We start from the raw sequence: 23974 nt of genomic DNA on the forward strand, positions 1-23974 counted from the left end.
ACTGAACTGATTATTTTCAGGTTTATGTTCACAGATTCACTGGAAGCCGAGGAAGCTTCGTTTCTGCGTGGGGAAAGTTCTGGCCTCCGTTTCCTTCCCTCCTCTTTAAAACCCAAAGATCCCAGCCGCGCTTTCCTCCCTGCATCTACTGATGAGCAAATTTCTGCATCGCTTTGAAGCGAAAGCGACCAGGACCCTGTTGATCTGAGAACCATGAAGCTTTAAACTCCTCGCAGTCAACTTTCAGGATAAAGTGTCCAAGTTCATATTGTCACAATAACGGCACAGATTATGTGAAGTAAAGCAACTTTTTCACTTTTCAAGGTCACTGATAAAACAAGGCTGTCAGCAGGTTGCAGCTGACGCAGGAAGCGCCTGAATCCAACAGCAGAACGTTAAAAACTTCACATCACTGAACTTTACAGGCCAGCCGCCATGTTGAAAGAAACCAGACAGAAAGGAAAACCAACAATCATCAGCTGATCTGTGACGGATCAACACCGAGTTCAAAAACAGACAAATTCACCACAAATGAGCTAAAGAAGTGAATTTACTCTGATCCAGGAAACGGGACATTTTGATCCTGTCAGAATGAGGACAGTTCTTCCTGAACCCCAAACTTCCTGAGAATAAACGAGTTAATAGCTTAAAAATGTTCCCAGTAGCAGAAGAGGCAGCAGGACACCTGGGGTGACCTTTAACCGGTGAATAAAAACTACTGGACTTCCTGTTAGCAGCTCCGGTTTGCTCCGATTGTCCCTCTGAAGGTAAAACCTGAGAACTTCAAGGCAATTAGTGGAGGTTTGGTCAGTTCGTTACAACAGCAGCTTTAAAATCTGATCTGAAATGATGATGAGGTAAAGACCCCCTGTGGAGCCAGACCAGGTCCGCAGAGTGATCCAGCAGACAGTGAGACGGACGTCAGGAGCAACCCAACCTTACAGAAACCATTTAAAACAAGCAAGTCATCACTGGCAACCTGCAGGTTAAAACCTGACATCAGGTGTTCAGTAGTAAGGCCCGATGTTCTCGTAGCCGGCGTAACTCGGCCAGTCGGGGAAGAGCCCGTGTGAGCAGGTGGGGCTGCCGTACCGGTCGAAGTGCATCCCGAACCGCGATGAGTCCGACTGCTGGTCTCTCTTCATGTAGGGCGGACGATGCGGTAGTTCTTCCCCCGGTTGCTGTCCCAGTACTCGTTCCCGCTCACCTTGTAGCACACGGCGAACTCCACCTGCTCGCTGGGCCACATCTCGGCGGGCAGAGACACCTCGAAGGAGAAGGTGTCGCTGAACGAGGTCGGGTACGTGTCCGTCACGTATTCACAGCCGACGTCCGTGTGGCTTTTCCACGAGTCAAAGGTCACCCGAAGCATCACAGACTTCTCAAACGATACATTTTTTACTTGACGGTTCCTGCAAAGGCCTTCTCCTTCAGCAGCAGTGCTCCAGGCTCACCAGGTTCTGCTCAGGTTCTGCCGGAACAGCAGGTAGTCTGAGGACGGCTGAGTGAAGTCCAGCACCAGTTTGTCCTCCTCTGTGGACGCCAGCGTGAGCTTGGAGCTCAGCATCTCCTGGATGTTCACGGGGATTTCTATGGGGTCTGTGAACTTGGAGAAGATCTTCACCTTGGTTAAGGACAGACCTTTGTGGTCAGCAAACGTAACGCGTTTCTTTTTTTTGTATCTTTGTTAGTGATGGCGCCATCTTCAGGCTCAGTTTTGTTAACACAGGTTGTGTGCGGGAACCTCAGGCAGGAGCTTCGGATTGACGTCTGCACCGTGGACGGGGTGGTGAAGACGAACTCCTCCTTGGACAGGAAGAGGGGAATGGTCACGTCCATCGGCATGTCGGGCTCAGGAGGAAACATCCACACAGCACTGAAACACAGAGCATCAGACTGTCAGTGTTGAGCTGCAAACCGTCATCGCTCCTCAGAACCGCCTCTGGTTCCCCAACATCTGGTTCCCCAACATCTGGTTCCCCAACATCTGGTTCCCCAACATCTGGTTCCCCAACATCTGGTTCCCCAACATCTGGTCCAGGCTGCAGGTGAACTGAGTCTGTCAGAAAGACGGACTCAGTTCACCTGCATCAACAGAACCAAGGACAATGTCAAGGTCTTCGGCACCACAATCAGACGACCACCAGCGTGCAGCAAGGTCACAGCAAGGTCGCGGCAAGGTCACGACAAGGTCACCACCGTGACCAGGTTGGCTGAGAGAGCAGCCATGTTTCCTTCCTGCCCACTCGACTCCCAACCGGGCCGAGCAGCACCGTGTGACCCAGGGGGTCAGGGTCAGCCCTGCCTCTGGGTTTTACACCTGGATTCGGTAAAACACTCGATCGTTAATCAATGAAGCTCATCAATGACTTCAGATCAATAACTGTATCAGTTATTGGCAGCAGCAAAATACAGCAAAACTCCAGCAGAGCAGAAATGATTCCTTCTCTACTTTCAGATCCACGTTGTAATGTTTTGGTTCTGATCTCCTGGTTCTGATCCGGGTCGGTTTGGGTCGGCGCCGCTCTACTGCTGCACATTCAGCGCAGAAAGTCAAACTCATCGGGTTTCCTGCCCTGGTTCCTTCCAGCTGTGGATTAAACCACATTATTGACCCAAACTGCAATCTAAAGCCCAATATCCAGCAGAACCGGGTCAGCACAACCGGGTCAGCAGAACCGGGTCAGCACAACGTTTGCTCACCTTGACTTGGAAAGTCAAATTTTAGTGAATTTAAAATGAATATTTTGTCTTTAATGTTTGAAATTGTGCATAAAAAACATGGAATGAGTTTAAGATCCTGTTATGTCATCCTGGCTAGTTGCAGGTTGCCGGTTGCTAGTTGCAGGTTGCTAGTTGCTAGTTGTGGGTTGCAAGTTGCCGGTTGCTAGTTGCAGGTTGCCGGTTGCTAGTTGCAGGTTGCCGGTTGCTAGTTGCTGGTTGCTAGTTGCTAGTTTTGGGTTGCAAGTTGCCGGTTGCTAGTTGCAGGTTGCCGGTTGCTAGTTGCAGGTTGCTAGTTGCTAGTTGTGGGTTGCAAGTTGCCGGTTGCTAGTTGCAGGTTGCCAGTTGCCGGTTGCTAGTTGTAGGTTGCTAGTTGCCGGTTGCTAGTTGCTGGTTGCAGGTTGTCGGTTGCTAGTTGCCGGTTGCTAGTTGTGGGTTGCAAGTTGCCGGTTGCTAGTTGCCGGTTGCTAGTTGCAGGTTGCTAGTTGCCGGTTGCTAGTTGCTGGTTGCAGGTTGCTAGTTACTGCTTGCAGGTTGCTAGTTGCTGGTTGCTAGTTGCTGGTTGCAGGTTGCCGGTTGCTAGTTGCGGGTTGCAAGTTGCTAGTTGCCGGTTGCTAGTTGTGGGTTGCAAGTTGCCGGTTGCTAGTTGCCAGTTGCTAGCTGCAGGTTGCTAGTTGCAGGTTGCCGGTTGCTGGTTGCCAGTTGCTAGTTGCTAGTTGCGGGTTGCAAGTTGCTGGTTGCTAGTTGCAGGTTGCCGGTTGCTAGTTGTGGGTTTCAAGTTGCCGGTTGCTAGTTGCAGGTTGCGAGTTTCTGGTTGCAGGTTGCTAGTTGCTGGTTGCAGGTTGCTAGTTGCTGGTTGCAGGTTGCTAGTTACTGGTTGCAGGTTGCCGGTTGCTAGTTGCTGGTTGCAGGTTGCCAGTTGCTAGTTGCGGGTTGCAAGTTGCCGGTTGCAGGTTGCTAGTTGCCGGTTGCTAGTTGTGGGTTGCAAGTTGCTGGTTGCTAGTTGTGGGTTGCAAGTTGCTGGTTGCTAGTTGCTAGGTGCAAGTTGCTAGTTGCAGGTTGCTAGTTGCAGGTTGCCAGTTGCCGGTTGCTAGTTGCAGGTTGCTAGTTGCCGGTTGCTAGTTGCTGGTTGCAGGTTGCTAGTTGTGGGTTGCAAGTTGCCGGTTGCTAGTTGCCGGTTGCTAGTTGCAGGTTGCTAGTTGCCGGTTGCTAGTTGCTGGTTGCAGGTTGCTAGTTACTGCTTGCAGGTTGCTAGTTGCAGGTTGCCGGTTGCTAGTTGCTGGTTGCTAGTTGCTGGTTGCAGGTTGCCGGTTGCTAGTTGCGGGTTGCAAGTTGCTGGTTGCTAGTTGCTAATTGCTGGTTGCTAGTTGCAGGTTGCCGGTTGCTAGTTGTGGGTTTTAAGTTGCCGGTTGCTAGTTGCAGGTTGCGAGTTTCTGGTTGCAGGTTGCTAGTTGCTGGTTGCAGGTTGCTAGTTGCTGGTTGCTAGTTACTGGTTGCAGGTTACCGGTTGCTAGTTGCTGGTTGCAGGTTGCCAGTTGCTAGGAGCGGGTTGCAAGTTGCCGGTTGCAGGTTGCTAGTTGCCGGTTGCTAGTTGTGGGTTGCAAGTTGCTGGTTGCTAGTTGTGGGTTGCAAGTTGCTGGTTGCTAGTTGCTGGTTGCTAGTTGCAGGTTGCCAGTTGCCGGTTGCTAGTTGCAGGTTGCTAGTTGCCGGTTGCTAGTTGCTGGTTGCAGGTTGCCGGTTGCTAGTTGCCGGTTGCTAGTTGTGGGTTGCAAGTTGCCGGTTGCTAGTTGCAGGTTGCTAGTTGCAGTTTGCTAGTTGCCGGTTGCTAGTTGCTGGTTGCAGGTTGCTAGTTACTGCAACTAGCAGGTTGCTAGTTGCAGGTTGCCGGTTGCTAGTTGCTGGTTGCTAGTTGCTGGTTGCAGGTTGCCAGTTGCTAGTTGCGGGTTGCAAGTTGCTGGTTGCTAGTTGGTTGCTGGTTGCTAGTTGCAGGTTGCTAGTTGCCGGTTGCTAGTTGTGGGTTGCTAGTTGCCGGTTGCTAGTTGCCGGTTGCTAGTTGCAGGTTGCTAGTTACTGGTTGCAGGTTGCTAGTTGCAGGTTGCTAGTTACTTGTTGCAGGTTGCTAGTTGCAGGTTGCCGGTTGCTGGTTGCCAGTTGCTAGTTGCTGGTTGCTAGTTTCAGGTTGCCGGTTGCTAGTTGTGGGTTTCAAGTTGCCGGTTGCTATTTGCAGGTTGCTAGTTTTGGTTGCAGGTTGCTAGTTACTGGTTGCAGGTTGCCGGTTGCTAGTTGCTGGTTTCAGGTTGCCAGTTGCTAGTTGCGGGTTGCAAGTTGCCGGTTGCAGGTTGCTAGTTGCCGGTTGCTAGTTGCTGGTTGCAGGTTGCCAGTTGCTAGTTGTGGGTTGCAAGTTGCTGGTTGCTAGTTGCAGGTTGCTAGTTGCTGGTTGCTAGTTGCTGGTTGCTAGTTGCTGGTTGCTAGTTGCTAGTTGCAGGTTGCCGGTTGCTAGTTGCTGGTTGCTAGTTGCTGGTTGCAGGTTGCCAGTTGCTAGTTGCGGGTTGCAAGTTGCTGGTTGCTAGTTGGTTGCTGGTTGCTAGTTGCAGGTTGCTAGTTGCCGGTTGCTAGTTGTGGGTTGCTAGTTGCCGGTTGCTAGTTGCAGGTTGCTAGTTGCAGGTTGCTAGTTACTGGTTGCAGGTTGCTAGTTGCAGGTTGCTAGTTACTTGTTGCAGGTTGCTAGTTGCAGGTTGCCGGTTGCTGGTTGCCAGTTGCTAGTTGCTGGTTGCTAGTTTCAGGTTGCCGGTTGCTAGTTGTGGGTTTCAAGTTGCCGGTTGCTATTTGCAGGTTGCTAGTTTCTGGTTGCAGGTTGCTAGTTACTGGTTGCAGGTTGCCGGTTGCTAGTTGCTGGTTTCAGGTTGCCAGTTGCTAGTTGCGGGTTGCAAGTTGCCGGTTGCAGGTTGCTAGTTGCCGGTTGCTAGTTGCTGGTTGCAGGTTGCCAGTTGCTAGTTGTGGGTTGCAAGTTGCTGGTTGCTAGTTGGTTGCTGGTTGCTAGTTGCAGGTTGCTAGTTGCCGGTTGCTAGTTGTGGGTTGCTAGTTGCCGGTTGCTAGTTGCAGGTTGCTAGTTGCAGGTTGCTAGTTACTGGTTGCAGGTTGCTAGTTGCAGGTTGCTAGTTACTTGTTGCAGGTTGCTAGTTGCAGGTTGCCGGTTGCTGGTTGCCAGTTGCTAGTTGCTGGTTGCTAGTTTCAGGTTGCCGGTTGCTAGTTGTGGGTTTCAAGTTGCCGGTTGCTATTTGCAGGTTGCTAGTTTCTGGTTGCAGGTTGCTAGTTACTGGTTGCAGGTTGCCGGTTGCTAGTTGCTGGTTTCAGGTTGCCAGTTGCTAGTTGCGGGTTGCAAGTTGCCGGTTGCAGGTTGCTAGTTGCCGGTTGCTAGTTGCTGGTTGCAGGTTGCCAGTTGCTAGTTGTGGGTTGCAAGTTGCTGGTTGCTAGTTGGTTGCTGGTTGCTAGTTGCAGGTTGCTAGTTGCCGGTTGCTAGTTGTGGGTTGCTAGTTGCCGGTTGCTAGTTGCAGGTTGCTAGTTGCAGGTTGCTAGTTACTGGTTGCAGGTTGCTAGTTGCAGGTTGCTAGTTACTTGTTGCAGGTTGCTAGTTGCAGGTTGCCGGTTGCTGGTTGCCAGTTGCTAGTTGCTGGTTGCTAGTTTCAGGTTGCCGGTTGCTAGTTGTGGGTTTCAAGTTGCCGGTTGCTATTTGCAGGTTGCTAGTTTCTGGTTGCAGGTTGCTAGTTACTGGTTGCAGGTTGCCGGTTGCTAGTTGCTGGTTTCAGGTTGCCAGTTGCTAGTTGCGGGTTGCAAGTTGCCGGTTGCAGGTTGCTAGTTGCCGGTTGCTAGTTGCTGGTTGCAGGTTGCCAGTTGCTAGTTGTGGGTTGCAAGTTGCTGGTTGCTAGTTGCAGGTTGCTAGTTGCTGGTTGCTAGTTGCTGGTTGCTAGTTGCAGGTTGCTAGTTGCTGATTGCTAGTTGCTGGTTGCTAGTTGCTGGTTGCTAGTTGCAGGTTGCTAGTTGCAGGTTGCGTTTGCAGAAGGAGATCAGATGTTCATAACAAAGTCCAGAACATGATTATGAAACAGAGAAATCAGATCCATTCTGTTTGTTCTGCAGCAGTTATGTTTCAAACTGATAAACGTTAAATGAACCCCGACTCCAAGGGTCAAAGGGGAAACGGTGACCTCTGAGGGTCAAAGGGGAAACGGTGACCTCTGAGGGTCAAAGGGGAAACGGTGACCTCTCACAGCTTCACTGCCCTTACACTTGACCTCTAATCGGAAGTGACTCTCAGTTTGTTTCATTTTTATCTTAATGTTCTGATAAAACCAGAAATTCCTTTCATAGATCAAACAGAACGGGCTTTGACTAGACTCCACCAACATTCAGTGGGTTTGATTTATTCCCTCATTTCTATTATATGTGATATAAAATAAACGGTTTTATTAAACTGGGTCAAACATCAGGCCCGGTTTCTGGGCCAAACTGCGACCCGCTTGGCCCGGTTTTGGCTCTGGCTGCTGCCATGGAGACACACCTGATGTAACCGGTTTACATAATCCAGGATGGTCCTAGTTCAATCACCAAAACTCAACTTTCATTAATGTTAATTTATTCCTAAAGCTCTTTATGAACAGGATTCAGTTTCATGAACCAACCTGACGACCCAAAACCATCAGATCCTCAGCGGCTGGAGCAGCAGGAGAACCGGGTCGGTTTGGGTCGGCACCGCAGAACCAGCCAGAGTCCAAATGGATAGAAAGGATTTAGACGTCATTTCTCTGCTGCACGTTTTGATTCAGTCAAAAGAAAAACCTTTCCACTGGAAATCAGGATCAATGGATCAGAACTGGGTCAGAACTGGGTCAGAACTGGGTCAGAACTGGGTCAGAACTGGATCCAAACTGGATCAGAACTGGGTCAGAACTGGGTCCAAACTGGATCCAAACTGGATCAGAACTGGGTCCAAACTGGATCAGAACTGGGTCAGAACTGGATCCAAACTGGATCAGAACTGGGTCAGAACTGGGTCCAAACTGGATCAGAACTGGGTCAGAACTGGATCAGAACTGGATCCAAACTGGATCAGAACTGGATCCAAACTGGATCAGAACTGGGTCAGAACTGGATCCAAACTGGATCAGAACTGGGTCCAAACTGGATCAGAACTGGGTCAGAACTGGATCAAAACTGGATCCAAACTGGATCAGAACTGGGTCAGAACTGGATCCAAACTGGATCGGAACTGGATCAGAACTGGGTCAGAACTGGATCAGAACTGGATCCAAACTGGATCAGAACTGGGTCAGAACTGGATCAGAACTGGATCCCAACTGGATCAGAACTGGATCCAAACTGGATCGGAACTGGATCAGAACTGGGTCAGAACTGGATCAGAACTGGATCCAAACTGGATCAGAACTGGGTCAGAACTGGATCAGAACTGGATCCCAACTGGGTCAGAACTGGATCAGAACTGGGTCAGAACTGGATCAGAACTGGGTCAGAACTGGATCAGAACTGGGTCCAAACTGGATCAGAACTGGGTCAGAACTGGATCCAAACTGGATCGGAACTGGATCAGAACTGGGTCAGAACTGGATCCATTTCTTTCTCATAACTACAACTTTCACTTTTTAGAATCAAAACTGAACAAGATTTCTACAGGAAGCCAAAACGTTACATGTGAATCTGAACCGAACCAGAAGCCTGAACCGGATCGTTCTTTTGTCTGATTCAGAACCGAACAACGAGTCGGACCTTTAAAAGCAGAACCCGAACCCACCGGGTCGGAGTCCGGACCGAGCGGAACATCTTCCTCTGCGTGGTTCTGACCCATCATCAGGAATCCCGCTGAGCTTCCAGGGATCCGGGTCGGAGGTCCAGAACTCCTCCATCGAACCGCAGCTCAAACTTTTCCCGTCCAGAACCGGTCCGGCCCGCTCGGTCCAGAACAACCTCCCGGTCGCTGCCGCCGTTTGACCCACTTTCTGACTCTGGAGCGTCTTCGGAACCAGCTCCCTTTGGACCCGACATTAACCGGATTTCTGCAGCAAACCGCAGTTTCAGTTCAATCCGTTCAAACGGCAGCAGATTAACGGTTCCGTCAGTTGGTTGTTTCCCATGAAAACCTTCAATCGGTTCTGGTTCTGGTTCTGGTTCTGCTCACAAACGCGCAGGTCGCTGCGGAGCTTTACCTGCAGCAGGTTCGGAGAAACGCCTGCCGGGTCGCGGTTCCGTCCCACCGCCTGCAAACCCGCTGCGCTCTGCTGTCACGCAGCAACCAGGAGCCGCTGCACTTTCTGCCTCTTCAAGGACCCACGCAGGATCCACGTGAAAACATCCACGCAGCCAATGAGGGCGCGAGCAGGCGGAGTGATCACTGGACACACTCTGCTGTCTGTGGGGGAGGGGCGGTGGAGCCTGGAATAACCTGGAATAACCTGGAGAAACCTGGAGGAACCTGAAATAACCTGGAAGAACCTGGAATAACCTGGAGGAAACCTGGAATAACCTGTAGGAACCTGGAGAAATCTGGAATAACATGGAGGAAACCTGGAATAACCTGGAGGAACCTGGAATATCCTGTAGAAACCTGGAAGGTTCTGGATAAATAAACTCATAAAGTAATATTAAAAATGCGATCGGCCAAATTGTCTTTGCAGCGTTTATAGAACAATTAAAATGTTTTCAAATGAATTTATTTCACATATTTAACATCCAAACAGCTTGAAACAAGCTGTTCAACTGTATGAGTGGAAAGTTCAGTGGAAGGACAAAGTGTCAGTAAACCACAGCCAGTGAGATCAGCCCGTGGTTCTGCCCGGTTCTGGAAGTCCGGGTTGGTTCTGCCCGGTTCTGCTTGGATCCTCCAGCATTAATATTTCTGCCACTCAAGTGAAACTATTTGATAAAAATGTGATGTTAAAAATTCATCATAACTTTAATGTTTGAAAATGACGTTAAAAATGTTTAAAAACCTTAAACTTAAATATAAAACTGTGAAGTTTTATAAAAAACAACTTATGTACAAAATGTCAAGTTTTCAGCAAAACAAACATTTTGAATATAAAACTTATGAAGCTACATTTAATGCTGGTGATTTCTGGAGTTTTTTCCACGCAGCCTGAGTGGACACGAGAGAAACAAAGCTGCTGCAGAAACAGGAGGTCTCACTCTGACAGAAACTGAAGGACAAAACCTGCAACAGGTGAAGAGATGCTGCGTCACCACTTAATACTCGAGTAAAAGTAACTAGTTACTTTTGTAACTAGTTACTTTCCACCGCTGGCGCCACGTCATCCATTCACTGGTTCTTTACTGGAAACACAAAGAAGATCAACTTTTAATAAATGAAAGTCTAGAATAATTTCATGAATAAAATAATCATAAACAGTTTAAAGCTGCAGAATCACAACGATTTACTCTGATCCCGACTGAGGAAACTTTCAATCGGCATCATTCTGACTGGTTTCCAGTGACAGCAGGGGATAAAACGGTTTTCTCTTCTGCTCATGTCAATATTTAATGTTCCTTTAGTTTTCTTGAACTGATTATGTAACGATTTTATTGTTTAATTATTGTACAATGTTTTGTGACAAAATGTAAAAATCTCTCATTTCAGATTCCTGCCTTCAGCTGCAGGATGACACTGGAAACCAGACTGAAGTGGACCTCAGAACCCGACCAAAACCTGACCGGAACCTGATTAGAACCTGACCAGAACCTGATTAGAACCTGATCAGAACCTGATTAGAACCCTACCAGAACCTGATCAGAACCTGATCAGAACCTGATTAGAACCCTACCAGAACCTGATCAGAACCCGACCAGAATCTTAAGGTTGCTCTAAAGCTGCAGTTTGTAACCATATTAAATACTAAGTTTGTTTTCCATATTTATTCAATCTGCCTCCATGTTGTGACGTCATGAAACAGATAATCTGTTGATCAAACAACCAAACACAACCAATCAGAACCGGGAGGCGGGGCTTAGCACTGGCAATCATCCTCGAGTTCACGCTGCTAAATGTGCTAATGGAAACAACTTACAGTTACTGGAAAACTGTCAATCTGCCGACATCAGTGGCTATGCTAACTAGCCTTAGCATTTATTACAGGGTATGCTTGCTAGCTGTGGGGAGGGGTTAAAGGGGGTGAACTAGGTCCATGGCCCCTTGGAGGGCCACCAGGAGGCGCTAGAGGGCCCCAGAAAGTTGGAGGGAACATGAGAATGAAATGCAAAAATTAGCAATTTTACTGAAATATATTTTGAATAATAAAATCTACTGTTTTTCAATCCTAATTATAAAATATAATTTAAAATAACATCTTTGTGAGTGGCTAGCTGCTTAGCTGCTCCAGCTAGAGGTTCTGTGCAGGCCCGGCGGGTCACTCAGAACCTCTGGTTTTGTGTCCAAAAATCTGTGAATATTTGAAGCTATTTTAAGATTCAGATTCTGCTGAGAGAACAAAACAAACAGGCTGCATGTTGAACTTTGACCTCCTCAGCTGATCCAGCAGCAGGCGGGGGAGGGGGCTACCGATGGTTCTGGGTTCAACGTTCTGGTACCGCTCTGATCCTTAATGACATTTTTCTTTTAGTTGATCCTAGTTATCAATCAATGTATTAATTATTTAAATTAATTCAAAACGTTTCTATGGAAATGCAGCAGAGCAACGAGTCAATGACCATCATTCCTCCAGGCCAGCAGGGGGCGACAGTAGAAAGGAAATACTCTCCGACAACAGGAGCAAACCTCCAGCAGAACCAGAACCAGAACCAGAACCTGGCAGCGGAAGAACTGAGCCAGGAGTTTTTCAATTTTAGTAAGTGGTGTGGGTTCACAGCATCCAGGACTTTAGTTTAAGTTTTAGTTGAATTTAGTTTTGGTTTAGTTTTAGTTAAGTTTAATTTAGTTTAGTTATAGTTTAATTTTAGATTAATTTACTTTAGTTTAATTTAGTTTTAGTTTAGTTTACTTTAGTTTAGTTTTAATTTAGTTTCGTTTTAGTTTAAGTTTAGTTTTGTTTTGTTTAGGTTTAGTTTTAGTTTAGTTTAAGTTTAGTTTTAGTTTAGTTTAGTTTTAGTTTAATTTTAGATTAATTCACTTTAGTTTAGTTTAGTTTAGTTTAGTACTCTCTGCCTGGTCAGCGGTTCCTCAGCAGGATGTTCTGTTTCTCACTGCTGTTATGTAAGAACTGAGGAACAGAACGTTTGGACCGACCCGCTGGTACCGACACATTTATCCTGTCAATATTTGCTCAGTAAGTTCACCTGACGGGTTCAGGGGGAAGAGAGCAGGTGGACGACCTCTGACCCCAACCTGCTTCCTGTCCTGCTGCAGATGAAAACGCTCCTTAGTGTGACCCGAGGCACGTACTCCTGCACCAGAACCAGAACCAGAACCCAGGTCCAATAAGCTCATCGCTGATGATGTCATCATCAGCTTCATCAAACATTTAATAAAAAGTTTTTTTATTAAATTTTTCCGACAGATCAGAGGAGAATCAGGAAAACTTTATTTCTGTAATTATTTTATAATTATATTTTAGTTCAAAAGGAGAAATGATGAAAACTAAACTTTATTTAACAATCACTCAATTACACAAACAAATTGAAGCAATTCTGCAGGGAGTTCAGACACAAAGCTTTGATCTGGTTCAGAACCAGAACCAGAACCAGATCTGCCCACAGGGAAAGAGAACCTGAACCAGTGACAGAACCCGGTTCCTGGTTCTCCAGCTGAATAAGTCAACATAAACCCAGCAGAGTCCAGATTTCTGCTTATTCTCTAATTAAGAGGAAACATTTAATGCTGAACAATGAACAAAACTTTCTATTTGAAATCTAAAATGAATTCTGATGATTAAACAAGCAGAGCTTCCAGCCTGAAGCCATCAAACATTTTTTTTATCTTATTCTGTTCGGTGCAAACTGTTTTTCTTTGAGCAGAAATATATATCTATATTTCTGAACAAGGATAATATTTTTAAAAATTTTTTCAAGATTAAATAATCATGTATTAATTTGTGAACATATTTTAAGTCTATAAAGTGTCTATAAAAAGGTCATTTGATGTAATTTGATGTTTGGAATGGAAGAGCCTTAAACTAATCATTCTTCATATAAAGATTATAATCTTTAATCTCTCCTCCCAGGTAGCATGTTGAGATTACTGGGATTATTTTTAAACACTTTACGGTTCGGTGCAGGAATTCTGCACCGGAACCAACCGGGTTCTGCAGGACCCAGGTTCGCGGTGACCTCCAGGGGGCAGTGATGAGCGCACATGGCCCACCGTGCCGCACCACAGAAGAAGAAGCTGTGTTGTTTTGCTCAGACGTCACCGTCCGTCCAGGAGAACCGGGATGCTGCTCCGCTGATGTCCTGCGGGAGAACCGCGGACTGTGTCGGTGAAGTCGGTGGAAGATCCGCCCAGCGCGGCGCGGGGAGCTGCGTGACCGGCCGAGGAGCCTCTGGAGGCGGACGCAGCGCCACTCGTACCCGGTAAGAGGGACACGTCAGCGGAGGATGTGGAGCGGAGAGACCGGAGCGAGGCTGAGGGTCTCCGCTGGTCCGGATGGTTCTGCTCGGACCGGTTAATGAACCGAATCGCAGCTGGCTGGGCTCATCTGGACGGATCCAGAAGCAGCGACTGTCTGAGCGGGTTGATTCCGGGTTCGGTTCGGTTCGGTTCCTCTGGGCTTAAGGCTCACAGCTAACATCACCGCGTCACCCGGAAGTCTGAACTTCCCTTTTCTGAGACATGCGCAGTGCGTCCTGCGAGCTGAAGGCGACCAGAACCGGAACCGGAACCAGTCCATTTAACCAGGGCTGCTGTTTCTGAATGTATGACGCACAGTGACGTGCATCATACGTCATCATGGAAGAATGATATTGTAAGGAAGGTTATTAGATCTTGAGCTTGTGTTGGTTCTCAGGCCCAGATCAGCTCGGGGAAAGTATCGCGAGATTTCGTTAAGTTCTGTTTATTCTGCTCTTGACAGCTGGTGGTTGCCTTAGCAACCAGCATCGAACAGCTGATCCGTTACGTTTTTTCTATATATAACCAGCTAGTCCTGGTTATTTTACTCACCGCTCTCCAGTGGGCCCAACCCGCCCAACGCCAGCATGGCTCTCTGGCCAGACATCGCTAGATGCTGTCTGTGCCAGAGCCAAAGGTCAGAGGTCACACAGTTCTTCTGAGAACAACTCAGCTTTAATTCATCTGAGCTGGAAGGAGGAAAGTTCCTGCAACAGACCCTTCATTACCGACGGAAACCAAAAAGCACAACAATATAATGATCTTTTATATACTACCACTAAAATGCTTACAAAAATATTTCATATAGCAACTGATTTTACAACATTTAGCTCATCTATATAACCTTCAGCGCTTTTCCAAGGCTAGTCAGGGAGCTAGCCTTGGAGCTAGCCTTGGATCGAGTCCTGCATGGTAGCTAGTGATGCTGTTTCATTCAAGTTTCATTCTAGAATTATTCTACGTTGGCAGCGCGGCTAAAGATGACATGTAAACTTTAGGGAACTTTAGGGAACTTTAGTCTTTTGTCCTTCGATGTCTGCATGAAAACAGTAACATGCAGGAGGTCTGATGACGGCAGAGCCTCACCGCTCGTCACTGATGACGCAATGAAAGTCTGAATAAAATAACATCAGCCACGATGACGTCACTGGTGGGCGGAGTTAAACTGGATCAAACTCAGAATCTCAGCAGATCCAGAACCAGAGGTTCTGGTGTTCTCCGGGTTGATCCGGATGCAGCAGGAACCAGGGAGGAGATGGGTCCGGAAAGAAGGTCCAGTTTGTGTTCATCAGAACCAAACTGGACCTTAAACCCGGTTCTCTTAAACCTCTCTGAGTCAGAGCTGCAGAAACCTGTATGGACCGGGACAAGCCCGATCCAGAACCGGTCCAGTCTGTGGTTGGGGTTTGTGACGGATTCGTCCTTCCGGTGTCGTGGCTCTGCTGCAGGCTGCTGTGTGACCTGCGGGGGGCGCTGCGGCACCATGAGCGGCGCGGCGCTCGGCCTGGAGATCGTCCTGGTCTTCTTCTTGGCTCTCTTCCTGCTGCACCGCTACGGAGACTTCCGGAAGCAGCAGCGCATGGTTCTGTTCGGCACGCTGCTGGCCTGGTACCTCTGCTTCCTCATCGTCTTCATCCTGCCGCTGGACGTCAGCACGGTCGGTACCGACCGGGCCCGGTCCCGCCCCGCCCGCTGAACCCAGCAGGTCCAACCTGTGTTTCTGCCCCTACAGACCATCTACAGGCAGTGCATCGAAGACCATGAGGAACACCTTCCTGCGTCCACCGCCAGCCCGACCAACCGGACCGGACCCAGTGGGCCCAACCCGCCCAACGCAGCATGGCTCCGACCAGGAGGTAGGAAGAAGAGCCTTCCTGTTGCTCTGGATACTTACGGTGATCTGAGCAGCTCCCATCTGATCAGGCAGTCTATCAATCTATTGATTATTGTCATGATCAATTCATTCATCAGTAACTAAAGTGGCTCATTCTACAGATTCTTCATTTAAACTCTTAGTGATTCTCATAGCACTTTGGAAATGCATGAAATAAACATTAAATTATAAAAATCAACATTTTATTCCCTGAAATTAAAGCATTTCTTTATTGAGTCTGAAGATAAAAGTGATTAAGTTGTGGATTCATTGCAGTTTCTCCAGTAAACCTGCTCAGTGTTTTTATATTAAAGATGTGAATTAGACAGTAAAAATATTAGCAAAACATCTCCAGTGAAACAATATTCAAATCTCAGCTGGTCTAGATTTGACTGAATGTTGCTAATGAGGCTTTAACAGCTGCAACATTTCTGCATGTTGGTCAGAAACGGTTCTGTTGGTCCAGTTGGATCAGTTCTTCTGATCTCATTAACTGTTTGACTCAATAGACAAAACATCAGATGTGGTTTGGTGCTTCGTGTAATTGGAAAAATAAAACTAGAAATAAAATAACATAAACCAGCGCTAACCAGGAGAGTTAGCGCTGGTTGCTAGCGCTGGTTGTTAGCGCTGGTTGTTAGCGCTGGCTGCTAGCGCTGGTTGTTAGTGCTGGTTGTTAGCACTGGTTGTTAGCGCTGGTTGTTAGTGCTGGCTGCTAGCGCTGGTTGTTAGCACTGGTTGTTAGCGCTGGTTGTTAGTGCTGGTTGTTAGCGCTGTTGTGCGCTGGTTGTTAGTGCTGGCTGCTAGCGCTGGTTGTTAGTGCTGGTTGTTAGCACTGGTTGTTAGCGCTGGTTGTTAGCGCTGGTTGTTAGTGCTGGTTGTTAGTGCTGGCTGCTAGCGCTGGTTGTTAGCGCTGGTTGTTAATGCTGGCTGCTAGCGCTGGTTGTTAGTGCTGGTTGTTAGCACTGGTTGTTAGCGCTGGTTCTTAGCGCTGGTTGTTAGTGCTGGTTGTTAGTGCTGGCTGCTAGCGCTGGTTGTTAGTGCTGGCTGCTAGCGCTGGTTGTTAGTGCTGGTTGTTAGCACTGGTTGTTAGCGCTGGTTGTTAGCGCTGGTTGTTAGCCGCTAACGTGTTCCCCGTTCTGGTGGAAGCTAAGTTTGGTTTCCGTCTCCAGGACCGTCCCGTCGCCATGTCACCGGCCCTGGAGCTACATCCCCGAAGGCATCATGCCCGTGTTCTGGAGGGTGGTGTACTGGACCTCTCAGTGCCTCACCTGGTGGGTTGGACCCGGATCCGGCCGGCCGGCCGGTTCTGCAGCCGCTCTGACCCTGTGCCGCTGTTCCCAGGCTGCTGCTGCCCTTCATGCAGTCGTACGCTCGCTCCGGAGGGTTCTCCATCACCGGGAAGATCAAGACGGCGCTCATCGAGAACGCCATCTACTACGGCACCTACCTGCTGATCTTCGGCTCGCTGCTCATCTACGTGGCGGTTCACCCCGACTGGCCTCTGTCTCACCTGTCCTGGTGAGGCACGCTGTCCTGGCCCGGGTTCTGAGCTTTGGGTCAAGCTGACCCGGTGCCCTCTGCCCAGGTACCAGCTGCAGACTATCGGCATCACGGCGGCCAACACGTGGGGCCTGTTCCTGCTGGTGCTGCTGCTGGGCTACGGCCTGGTGGAAATCCCGCGCTCCTACTGGAACGCCTCGCGCCACGGACACCTGCTCATGAAGACCTACTTCAAGGCCTCCAAGCTGATGACGGAGAAGGCGGACGCAGAGGAGAACCTGGAGGACGTGATGGAGGTGGGCGGCCCTGAGGGCTTCGGCCGGGTTCTGCTTCTGGTTCTGGTCGGGTTCTACTGAGGCTGTGTTCTGCTGCAGGAGGTGAGGAAGGTCAGCGAGTCCATCAAGTATAACCATCCGCTGAGGAAATGCATCGACACCATCCTGAGGAAGGTAAGCAGGCGGTTCTGGTACTCCGGCGGGCCCTGTGGAGTTGACCCCTGACTCTGACCTCTGACCTCCCAGTGTCCCGTGGACTACCAGGAGAAGATGGGTCGGAACATGGACGACTACGAAGACTTTGACGACAAGCAGAACTCGTACCCGACCGAGAAGAGTCTGGTCAAGCTGCACAAGCAGGTGAGCGTCGCGCCTGGCCCGGTCCGGTTCCGGAGCCGCCGCCGCCGTCTCACCCCGCCGTCCGTCCTCAGGTGATCTACGCCGTGCAGAGGCACAACCGGACCCGGGTCCAGTGGCAGATCCTGCTGCAACAGGCCGTCCACCTGGAGGACGTGGCCAAGAACGAGACCAGTCTGAGCCACCAGTTCGTCCACAGCTTCCAGTCCGCCGAGCCGCCGGGCCGCTTCAGCCGCTACGTCTACACCCCGACCGTAGGTGGGTCGCCGCTCCCCGCCGGCACCGGAGCCCAGAGGACCCCGACCTGACCTGCCTGTGCTTCTGTCCCAGAGTGGTACTGGGAATGCCTCCTGAAGCGCTGGTTCTACCGGCTGGTGTCTGTGGTTCTGACGCTGTTCAGCGTGGCCGTGGTCTGGTCCGAGTGCACGTTCTTCAGCACCCGACCCGTCCTGTCGCTGTTCGCCGTCTTCATCCAGCTGGCAGAGAGAGACTACAACTACCTGTACATCGAGGTGAGACACCTGGGTGCAGCAGGTCCGGGGCCTCAGGGTCCGGGGCCTCAGGGTCCGGGGCCTCAGGGTACGGGCCTCAGGGTCCGGGGCCTCAGGGTCCGGGGCCTCAGGGTCCGGGGCCTCAGGGTCCGGGGCCTCAGGGTCCGGGCCTCAGGGCCCGGGTCCTTGAGTCCGGGGCCTTGAGTCCGGTCCAGGCCCAGATTGATTCCTGTTGAGAACGTTTAGGCGTAATGTGCTGTGTGTCCACCAGATGGCGTGCTTCATCACCATCTTCTTCCTCTGCACCTGCGTCTACTCCACCGTGTTCCGGATCCGGGTCTTTAACTATTACTACCTGGCCTCCCACCACCAGACCGACGCCTACAGCCTGCAGTTCAGCGGCATGTCAGTAGGGGGCGCTGCAGCTCTTTCATTGGCTTCTGGCCTTAAATGTTTAAAGTTTCATAAAAATATTTTATTTTATTATTATTATTTTACAGTTTGTCTTTTTTTATCTTATTTAATTTTTAAATCTAATATTTGCTACAGTAGAAACATTGCTGACCCTGTTCAGGATCTCTGGGTCGTTTTGGGTTCTGATCCGGTCAGAACCAGACCCGATCCCGGTCCAGTCCTGACCCGGACCCGTTCCTTACCCGATCCTGGTCCTGACCCGGACCTGACCCAGACCCAGTCCTGGTCCTGACCCGGTCCTGGTCCGGTCCTGACCCAGACCCAGACCCGACCCAGACCCAGACCCGGTCCTGACCTCCCTCTGGTTCCTCGTCAGGTTGTTCTGCCGTCTCACTCCTCCTCTCTGCCTGAACTTCCTGGGTCTGATCCACATGGACTCCGCCATCTCCCACCAGCAGAAGCTGCCCACGGCCTACACCTCGGTGAGACCGCCGCATTCAGAACCACGATCAGAACCAGAACCGGGCTCAGCTTTCCCTCTGTGTTTCAGATCATGGGCTCGATGCGCGTTCTGTCCTTCATCGCCAACGGCTTCTACATCTACTACCCCATGCTGATCGTCATCCTCTGCATCGCCACCTACTTCAGGTCGGCAGCTTCCGCTTACCTTTAACCTTTGACCTTTAAACATGATGGGAAGAAGAGGATGACATTATTCAGTCAGTCAAACTTTATTAACACAGAGCAGTAAAACATGCTGTAGCTGCTACAAGGTTCAATCATATAGATATTTAACGATGGCGTGGAGCTAGCCAGGGAGCTAGGCATAAAGCTAGCCAGGGAGCTAGGCATAAAGCTAGCCAGGGAGCTAGGCATAAAGCTAGCCAGGGAGCTAGCCAGGGAGCTAGGCACTAAGCTAGCCATGGAGCTAGGCTTGAAGCTAGCCAGGCATGAAGCTAGCCAGGGAGCTAGGCATAAAGCTAGCCAGGGAGCTAGGCTTGAAGCTAGCCAGGGAGCTAGCCAGGGAGCTAGGCATAAAGCTAGCCAGGGAGCTAGCCAGGGAGCTAGGCATAAAGCTAGCCAGGGAGCTAGCCAGGGAGCTAGGCTTGAAGCTAGCCAAGGAGCTAGCCAGGGAGCTAGGCTTGAAGCTAGCCAGGCATGAAGCTAGCCAGGGAGCTAGGCATAAAGCTAGCCAGGGAGCTAGGCTTGAAGCTAGCCAGGGAGCTAGGCATAAAGCTAGCCAGGGAGCTAGCCATGGAACTAGGCACGAAGCTAGCCATGGAGCTAGCCAGGGAGCTAGGCTTGAAGCTAGCCAGGCATGAAGCTAGCCAGGGAGCTAGCCATACAGTAAATAAGTGAAGCTACAGTGGTTCCTTTGCTGTGCATCTCTAAGTTAATAATATCTATGTTTCCAAGTTTCATTGAGTTATTAACAGATTTATTGAACCTTGGCAGCATAAACTAGAGGGAACTTTAGGGAACTTTTTCCTTCAATATCCGCATGTAAACAATAAGATGCAGGAGGTCTGATGATGTCAGAGCGTCACCGCACATCACTGACATTTAAATGATGTATTCTTTCAATATCTATATGATTGATTCTTGTTTTTATTATAATAAATCAAATATTGATTTAAATTTAATATTTCAATATTAAAATATCAAATCCTACTGGCTAATCAATAGTAGAAAATGCTAACAGGAAGCAGCTATTAATGGTTCTTCACCGGCCCGGTGAGTCCGCCATGACACCGCTGGACTGGCGAGGAAAACCAAACCATCAGGGATCAGAAAGGATCGGTCAGGATCAGTTAGGAATCCACTCTTATTAAAATAAGTTGAAATAATTACTACAGTATAGAAACTGTAAATTTATCAGAAAACCTGCTGGCCCTCTAAAGATGTTCTTGGCTCTGACTCAGTCTGGGAACGCTGCCTGAACCTCCTGGGCTTCCAGCAGTTCATGGATGACAGCGAGATGACCTCTGACCTCATCGACGAGGGGAAGGAGCTGATCCGACGCGGTGAGAGCGGAGTAAAGATGGCCGAAATCCCAGAATGTTCCTCAAACCGGTTTGTGTTTCCACAGAGAGGAGGAAGAGGCAGAGGATCGAAGACGGAGAGAACCGACGGAGAGTGAGTGGAAGAACGAGTGACATGACGACGGTTCGGCGCCCTCTGCTGGAGGGAATGCTCACTGCGTCTGTCTGTTTCAGGAGTGGAAGGAGCGCTACGGCAACCAGAGGGAGGACTTCGCTCCCCGCAACCGGAGCAGCCACGAGATGAAGGAGACCAGTTACTCCGAGTCCAGCAGGGACAGACGTGAGTCCGAACCACAACCAGAACCCAACCACAATCCCAACAGAACCTTAACAGAACCTGTTTGTGGTCTTCAGAGGTGAAGTATTCTCGCTCTGCCAGCCGGGCGGACAGGGACCGCATCGAGCTGCTGCAGGACGCCGAACCGCTGGACTTCAACGCCGACGCCCCGACGGACGACGTCCTGGAGGCCGAGGCCAGCAGGTAGACAGGAAGTCCGGCACACACCCCGTCACACACACCGTCACACACCCCGTCACACACTGTCACACACACAGTCACACACACCGTCACACACACCGTCACACACACCGTCACACACCGTCACACACACAGTCACACACATCGTCACACACACAGTCACACACACCGTCACACACACCGTCACACACACCGTCACACACCGTCACACACCGTCACACACACAGTCACACACATCGTCACACACACACATCGTCACACACACACACCGTCACACACAGTCACACACATCGTCACACACACAGTCACACACACCGTCACACACACCGTCACACACACAGTCACACACCGTCACACACACAGTCACACATCGTCACACACACCGTCACACACCGTCACACACCGTCACACACACAGTCACACACATCGTCACACACACACATCGTCACACACACACACCGTCACACACACACACACATCGTCACACACACAGTCACACACACAGTCACACACACACACACCGTCACACACACCTGGCTCAGTCACACACCCCAGAATCACGTTTATTTCCTGAATCATGCAGTTTGTTGATCTTCTGTGTCTGCAGACATGCAGGAGGACGATATCTCTCCATGTCTTCGTCTCGGAATCGGATATTTGATGATGTTTAGTTTTTCGGCTGCTGCTCCCCTCCCTCCATGCATGCTTCCGACCTCTGACCTGCAGGTCAGCTATCTGAAGGATTTTTCTGGTGGCTGATGAACCTTCATCCATCACTGATGAAGGTCATATTATACTTTATTTATATTTTATTTTGTCCCCATGTTGGTGTTGTTGGTTAATTTCGTAGTGAATCCTGAATGATTATTAATAATTATAAATAATTTGCACTGATCTGAAATGTCTGAGCTGCTGACTGAATCACATTAAATGATTTTGTTGTTTTAATGTGTGAAAACAAAATTTTTGAGGCATTTAATGAACATCAATGTTTCAGTAATTGATCAGCTCAGAATCAATGGCTCTCCTCACTGGCAGCTTTTTCATCTCACCAAGTTCAGGTAAAACTAAAACTTGGCGCTGATTTCAGAAGCCTGTCCAACACCTATTAACTCTAAAAACTGAGTTTTATTTCAGTTTTGCTGCTTTGTTCATTCGTTTGTGACCTGGGAATAAAAGGGTCGACCACTCGGCCCTGAGGGACTCCAGGTTTCTGCTCCAAACATCAAGTCACTGCAGAATTAGAAAACTGCTTCCGGAATAACAGACAGGACGACGCTGCCGAAGGATCATCTCTGTTGTGTATATTGTGTATATTTTGTGTTTTTGTATTCTCTGGGTTAACTGGTCACTTTGTGTTCACGGCTCCAGACGTGATGTGAAGTCTGGACTGCTTCCTCTGCTAACCGTGTTCTGTCTGAAAATAAAAACTGGTTCATGCTGAAAAGACGCAGCAGTTCTCCTGTCTGATGAATGAATGAACCATGAAGCCCATCCATCAGCCTTTCATCTCTTTAGACCATAGGGATTGATCCATCAGGCCACCGTCTTTCACTAACGAGACTTTGGTCCAGTTTGCTTTAATCCAGCTCAGAGGTCAGATCTGTAGCTGACCTCTGACCTCTGGTCCTCCAAACCCCGGTCTGGTTCGGTCTGAATGTGACCACCAAGTGGACCAGAAACTGCTCCAAAAACAGGAAGTGGACTACAGCGCAGGGCATTCTGGGTAAATTCAGCCAAAGCTAACATGCTAGCCTAGCGCTAGCAGCAGAAAAGGCTCAAAGACTAAAGAGAAATCCTCCAACATAAACTCTGACGCCTCCATCTTGTTTCATCTGGTGAAACAGGAAGTTGCTCTCAGCGTCTTCAGAGGTTTTAGTGTCGTTTCCTGCAGTGGTTGTTGGTGCCGCGCCCCCACAGGCCAGGAGGGGAACAGGCTGGTTTGACTCAGATTTCATCAGAAACGTCTCGGTGACTGAAATCATTCTGGGTGAAGTTGATCTGTACAGGATGAACGTGGCGTTAGGAGACGTGCTGAAAAGTTTCGTTCTTGTTTTCTAACACTAATGAGTTTATGAACCGCTGCACTGAAACAAGGAGAAGGAGAACCACTTCCTGTGTGAACTGGTGGGCTGCAGAGGCGTGGCGGGTCAGCCAGGTTCTGGTCCAGAGTTCTGAGTTTCTGTGGGATTCGGGTCTGTGGGACGGTTCGGACCTCTCGATGTGTCTGCTTTCAGGGAAGGGGCCGAGTGAATCTGAGCAGCACCGTCCCGGTGGGTTCGGAGCAATAGAGGTCAAAAACAAACGAACAGCCAGTCTGGGTTTATTGCTGCTTCACTCGACTGGGGGAAATCTTCATCTTTTCCTCTCTGCTATTGGTCACCAAAGAAATAAAATGGAAGAATCTCAGACGAAGGACGTTTGGAAAGCACCTGATAAATCTTGTACTTGATAGAAGAAGAGTGAGTTTAAAGGTTTTGTTTTAGTGTCAGTTGAACCATATCATTACAGTCTTCAACTCTTCCTCCTTTTCAGCCACAGAAACATTGCGATAAAGTAGATGGTTCTGCTCAAACGACCCATCAGATCCAACAGGCTGATCCAGAACATGAGAGCTGACCCAGATCACCTGCTCACCTGTCCCCCAGGAGTCCCGTGCCCCCATGTTGATCCTCAGTTGAACCTGAACCATAAATAAACATTTACTTTATAGAAATGATTTGATCAACTTTTCCTCATTTCGGAGATAGGGTTTTGATTGGAATAAAAGTCACTAATCATGATAATTTTATATTTCATACAGATTTCTGGAGAATATTTGATAAAAAAAAAAAAATTCTTTACCAACTGCATCAAGTGTTTATGATTTAATTTGACTCCTGTTATTTATTAAAGATGTTGCTTTGGGAACATGTTGGTGCGTGAGCAGCACCTAGTGGTAGCAGCTGTGCATTACAATCAGATACTGGCAGATTAAATTATTGATTTGTTATTGATGACCTGATTTTAGATGTTTTTATGATCTGCTTTTCTTCTTTGAGGTTATGCATTGGGACATCACCCTGTTGAACCTAAAAAAACTGACATCAATAAATCAGTCAACTTTATTGGTATAGAACAAATCGGCAGCAAAACGGTTCATAGTGCTTTACATCGTGAAAACATAAACACATCAGTCAACAACTGTAAAATCAGTATCAAAAATCAGTGCTGTCTAAAATCATCGCTGCACATCAAAATGTTCAATGATTAT

At 48.9% G+C, this 23974-nt stretch overlaps 1 protein-coding gene and 1 pseudogene across 1 annotated transcript; one reads left to right on the forward strand and one right to left on the reverse strand.

Moving 5' to 3' along the window:
- Window positions 1-853: 853 nt before the first annotated feature.
- On the reverse strand, window positions 854-8923 carry LOC129354992 (protein phosphatase 1 regulatory subunit 3B-like; annotated as a pseudogene).
- Window positions 8924-13071: 4148 nt separating this feature from the next.
- On the forward strand, window positions 13072-22170 carry LOC129355032 (G-protein coupled receptor-associated protein LMBRD2B-like). Its single transcript, XM_055024583.1, is given in 20 exon segments — window positions 13072-13251; window positions 14737-14945; window positions 15021-15120; window positions 15123-15144; window positions 16334-16435; window positions 16506-16682; window positions 16750-16960; window positions 17039-17113; window positions 17186-17299; window positions 17371-17554; window positions 17627-17808; window positions 18059-18192; window positions 18578-18683; window positions 18752-18849; window positions 20124-20132; window positions 20134-20225; window positions 20291-20337; window positions 20418-20523; window positions 20598-20724; window positions 21329-22170. Coding segments are annotated over 19 exon segments (2124 nt in total). The 5' UTR covers window positions 13072-13251; window positions 14737-14771; the 3' UTR covers window positions 21393-22170.
- The last annotated feature ends 1804 nt before the right edge of the window (window positions 22171-23974 follow it).

Source organism: Poeciliopsis prolifica, unplaced genomic scaffold (genome assembly GCF_027474105.1).
Source record: "Poeciliopsis prolifica strain line A6 unplaced genomic scaffold, Auburn_PproV2 SCAFFOLD123, whole genome shotgun sequence".
NCBI classification, from domain to species: domain Eukaryota; kingdom Metazoa; phylum Chordata; class Actinopteri; order Cyprinodontiformes; family Poeciliidae; genus Poeciliopsis; species Poeciliopsis prolifica.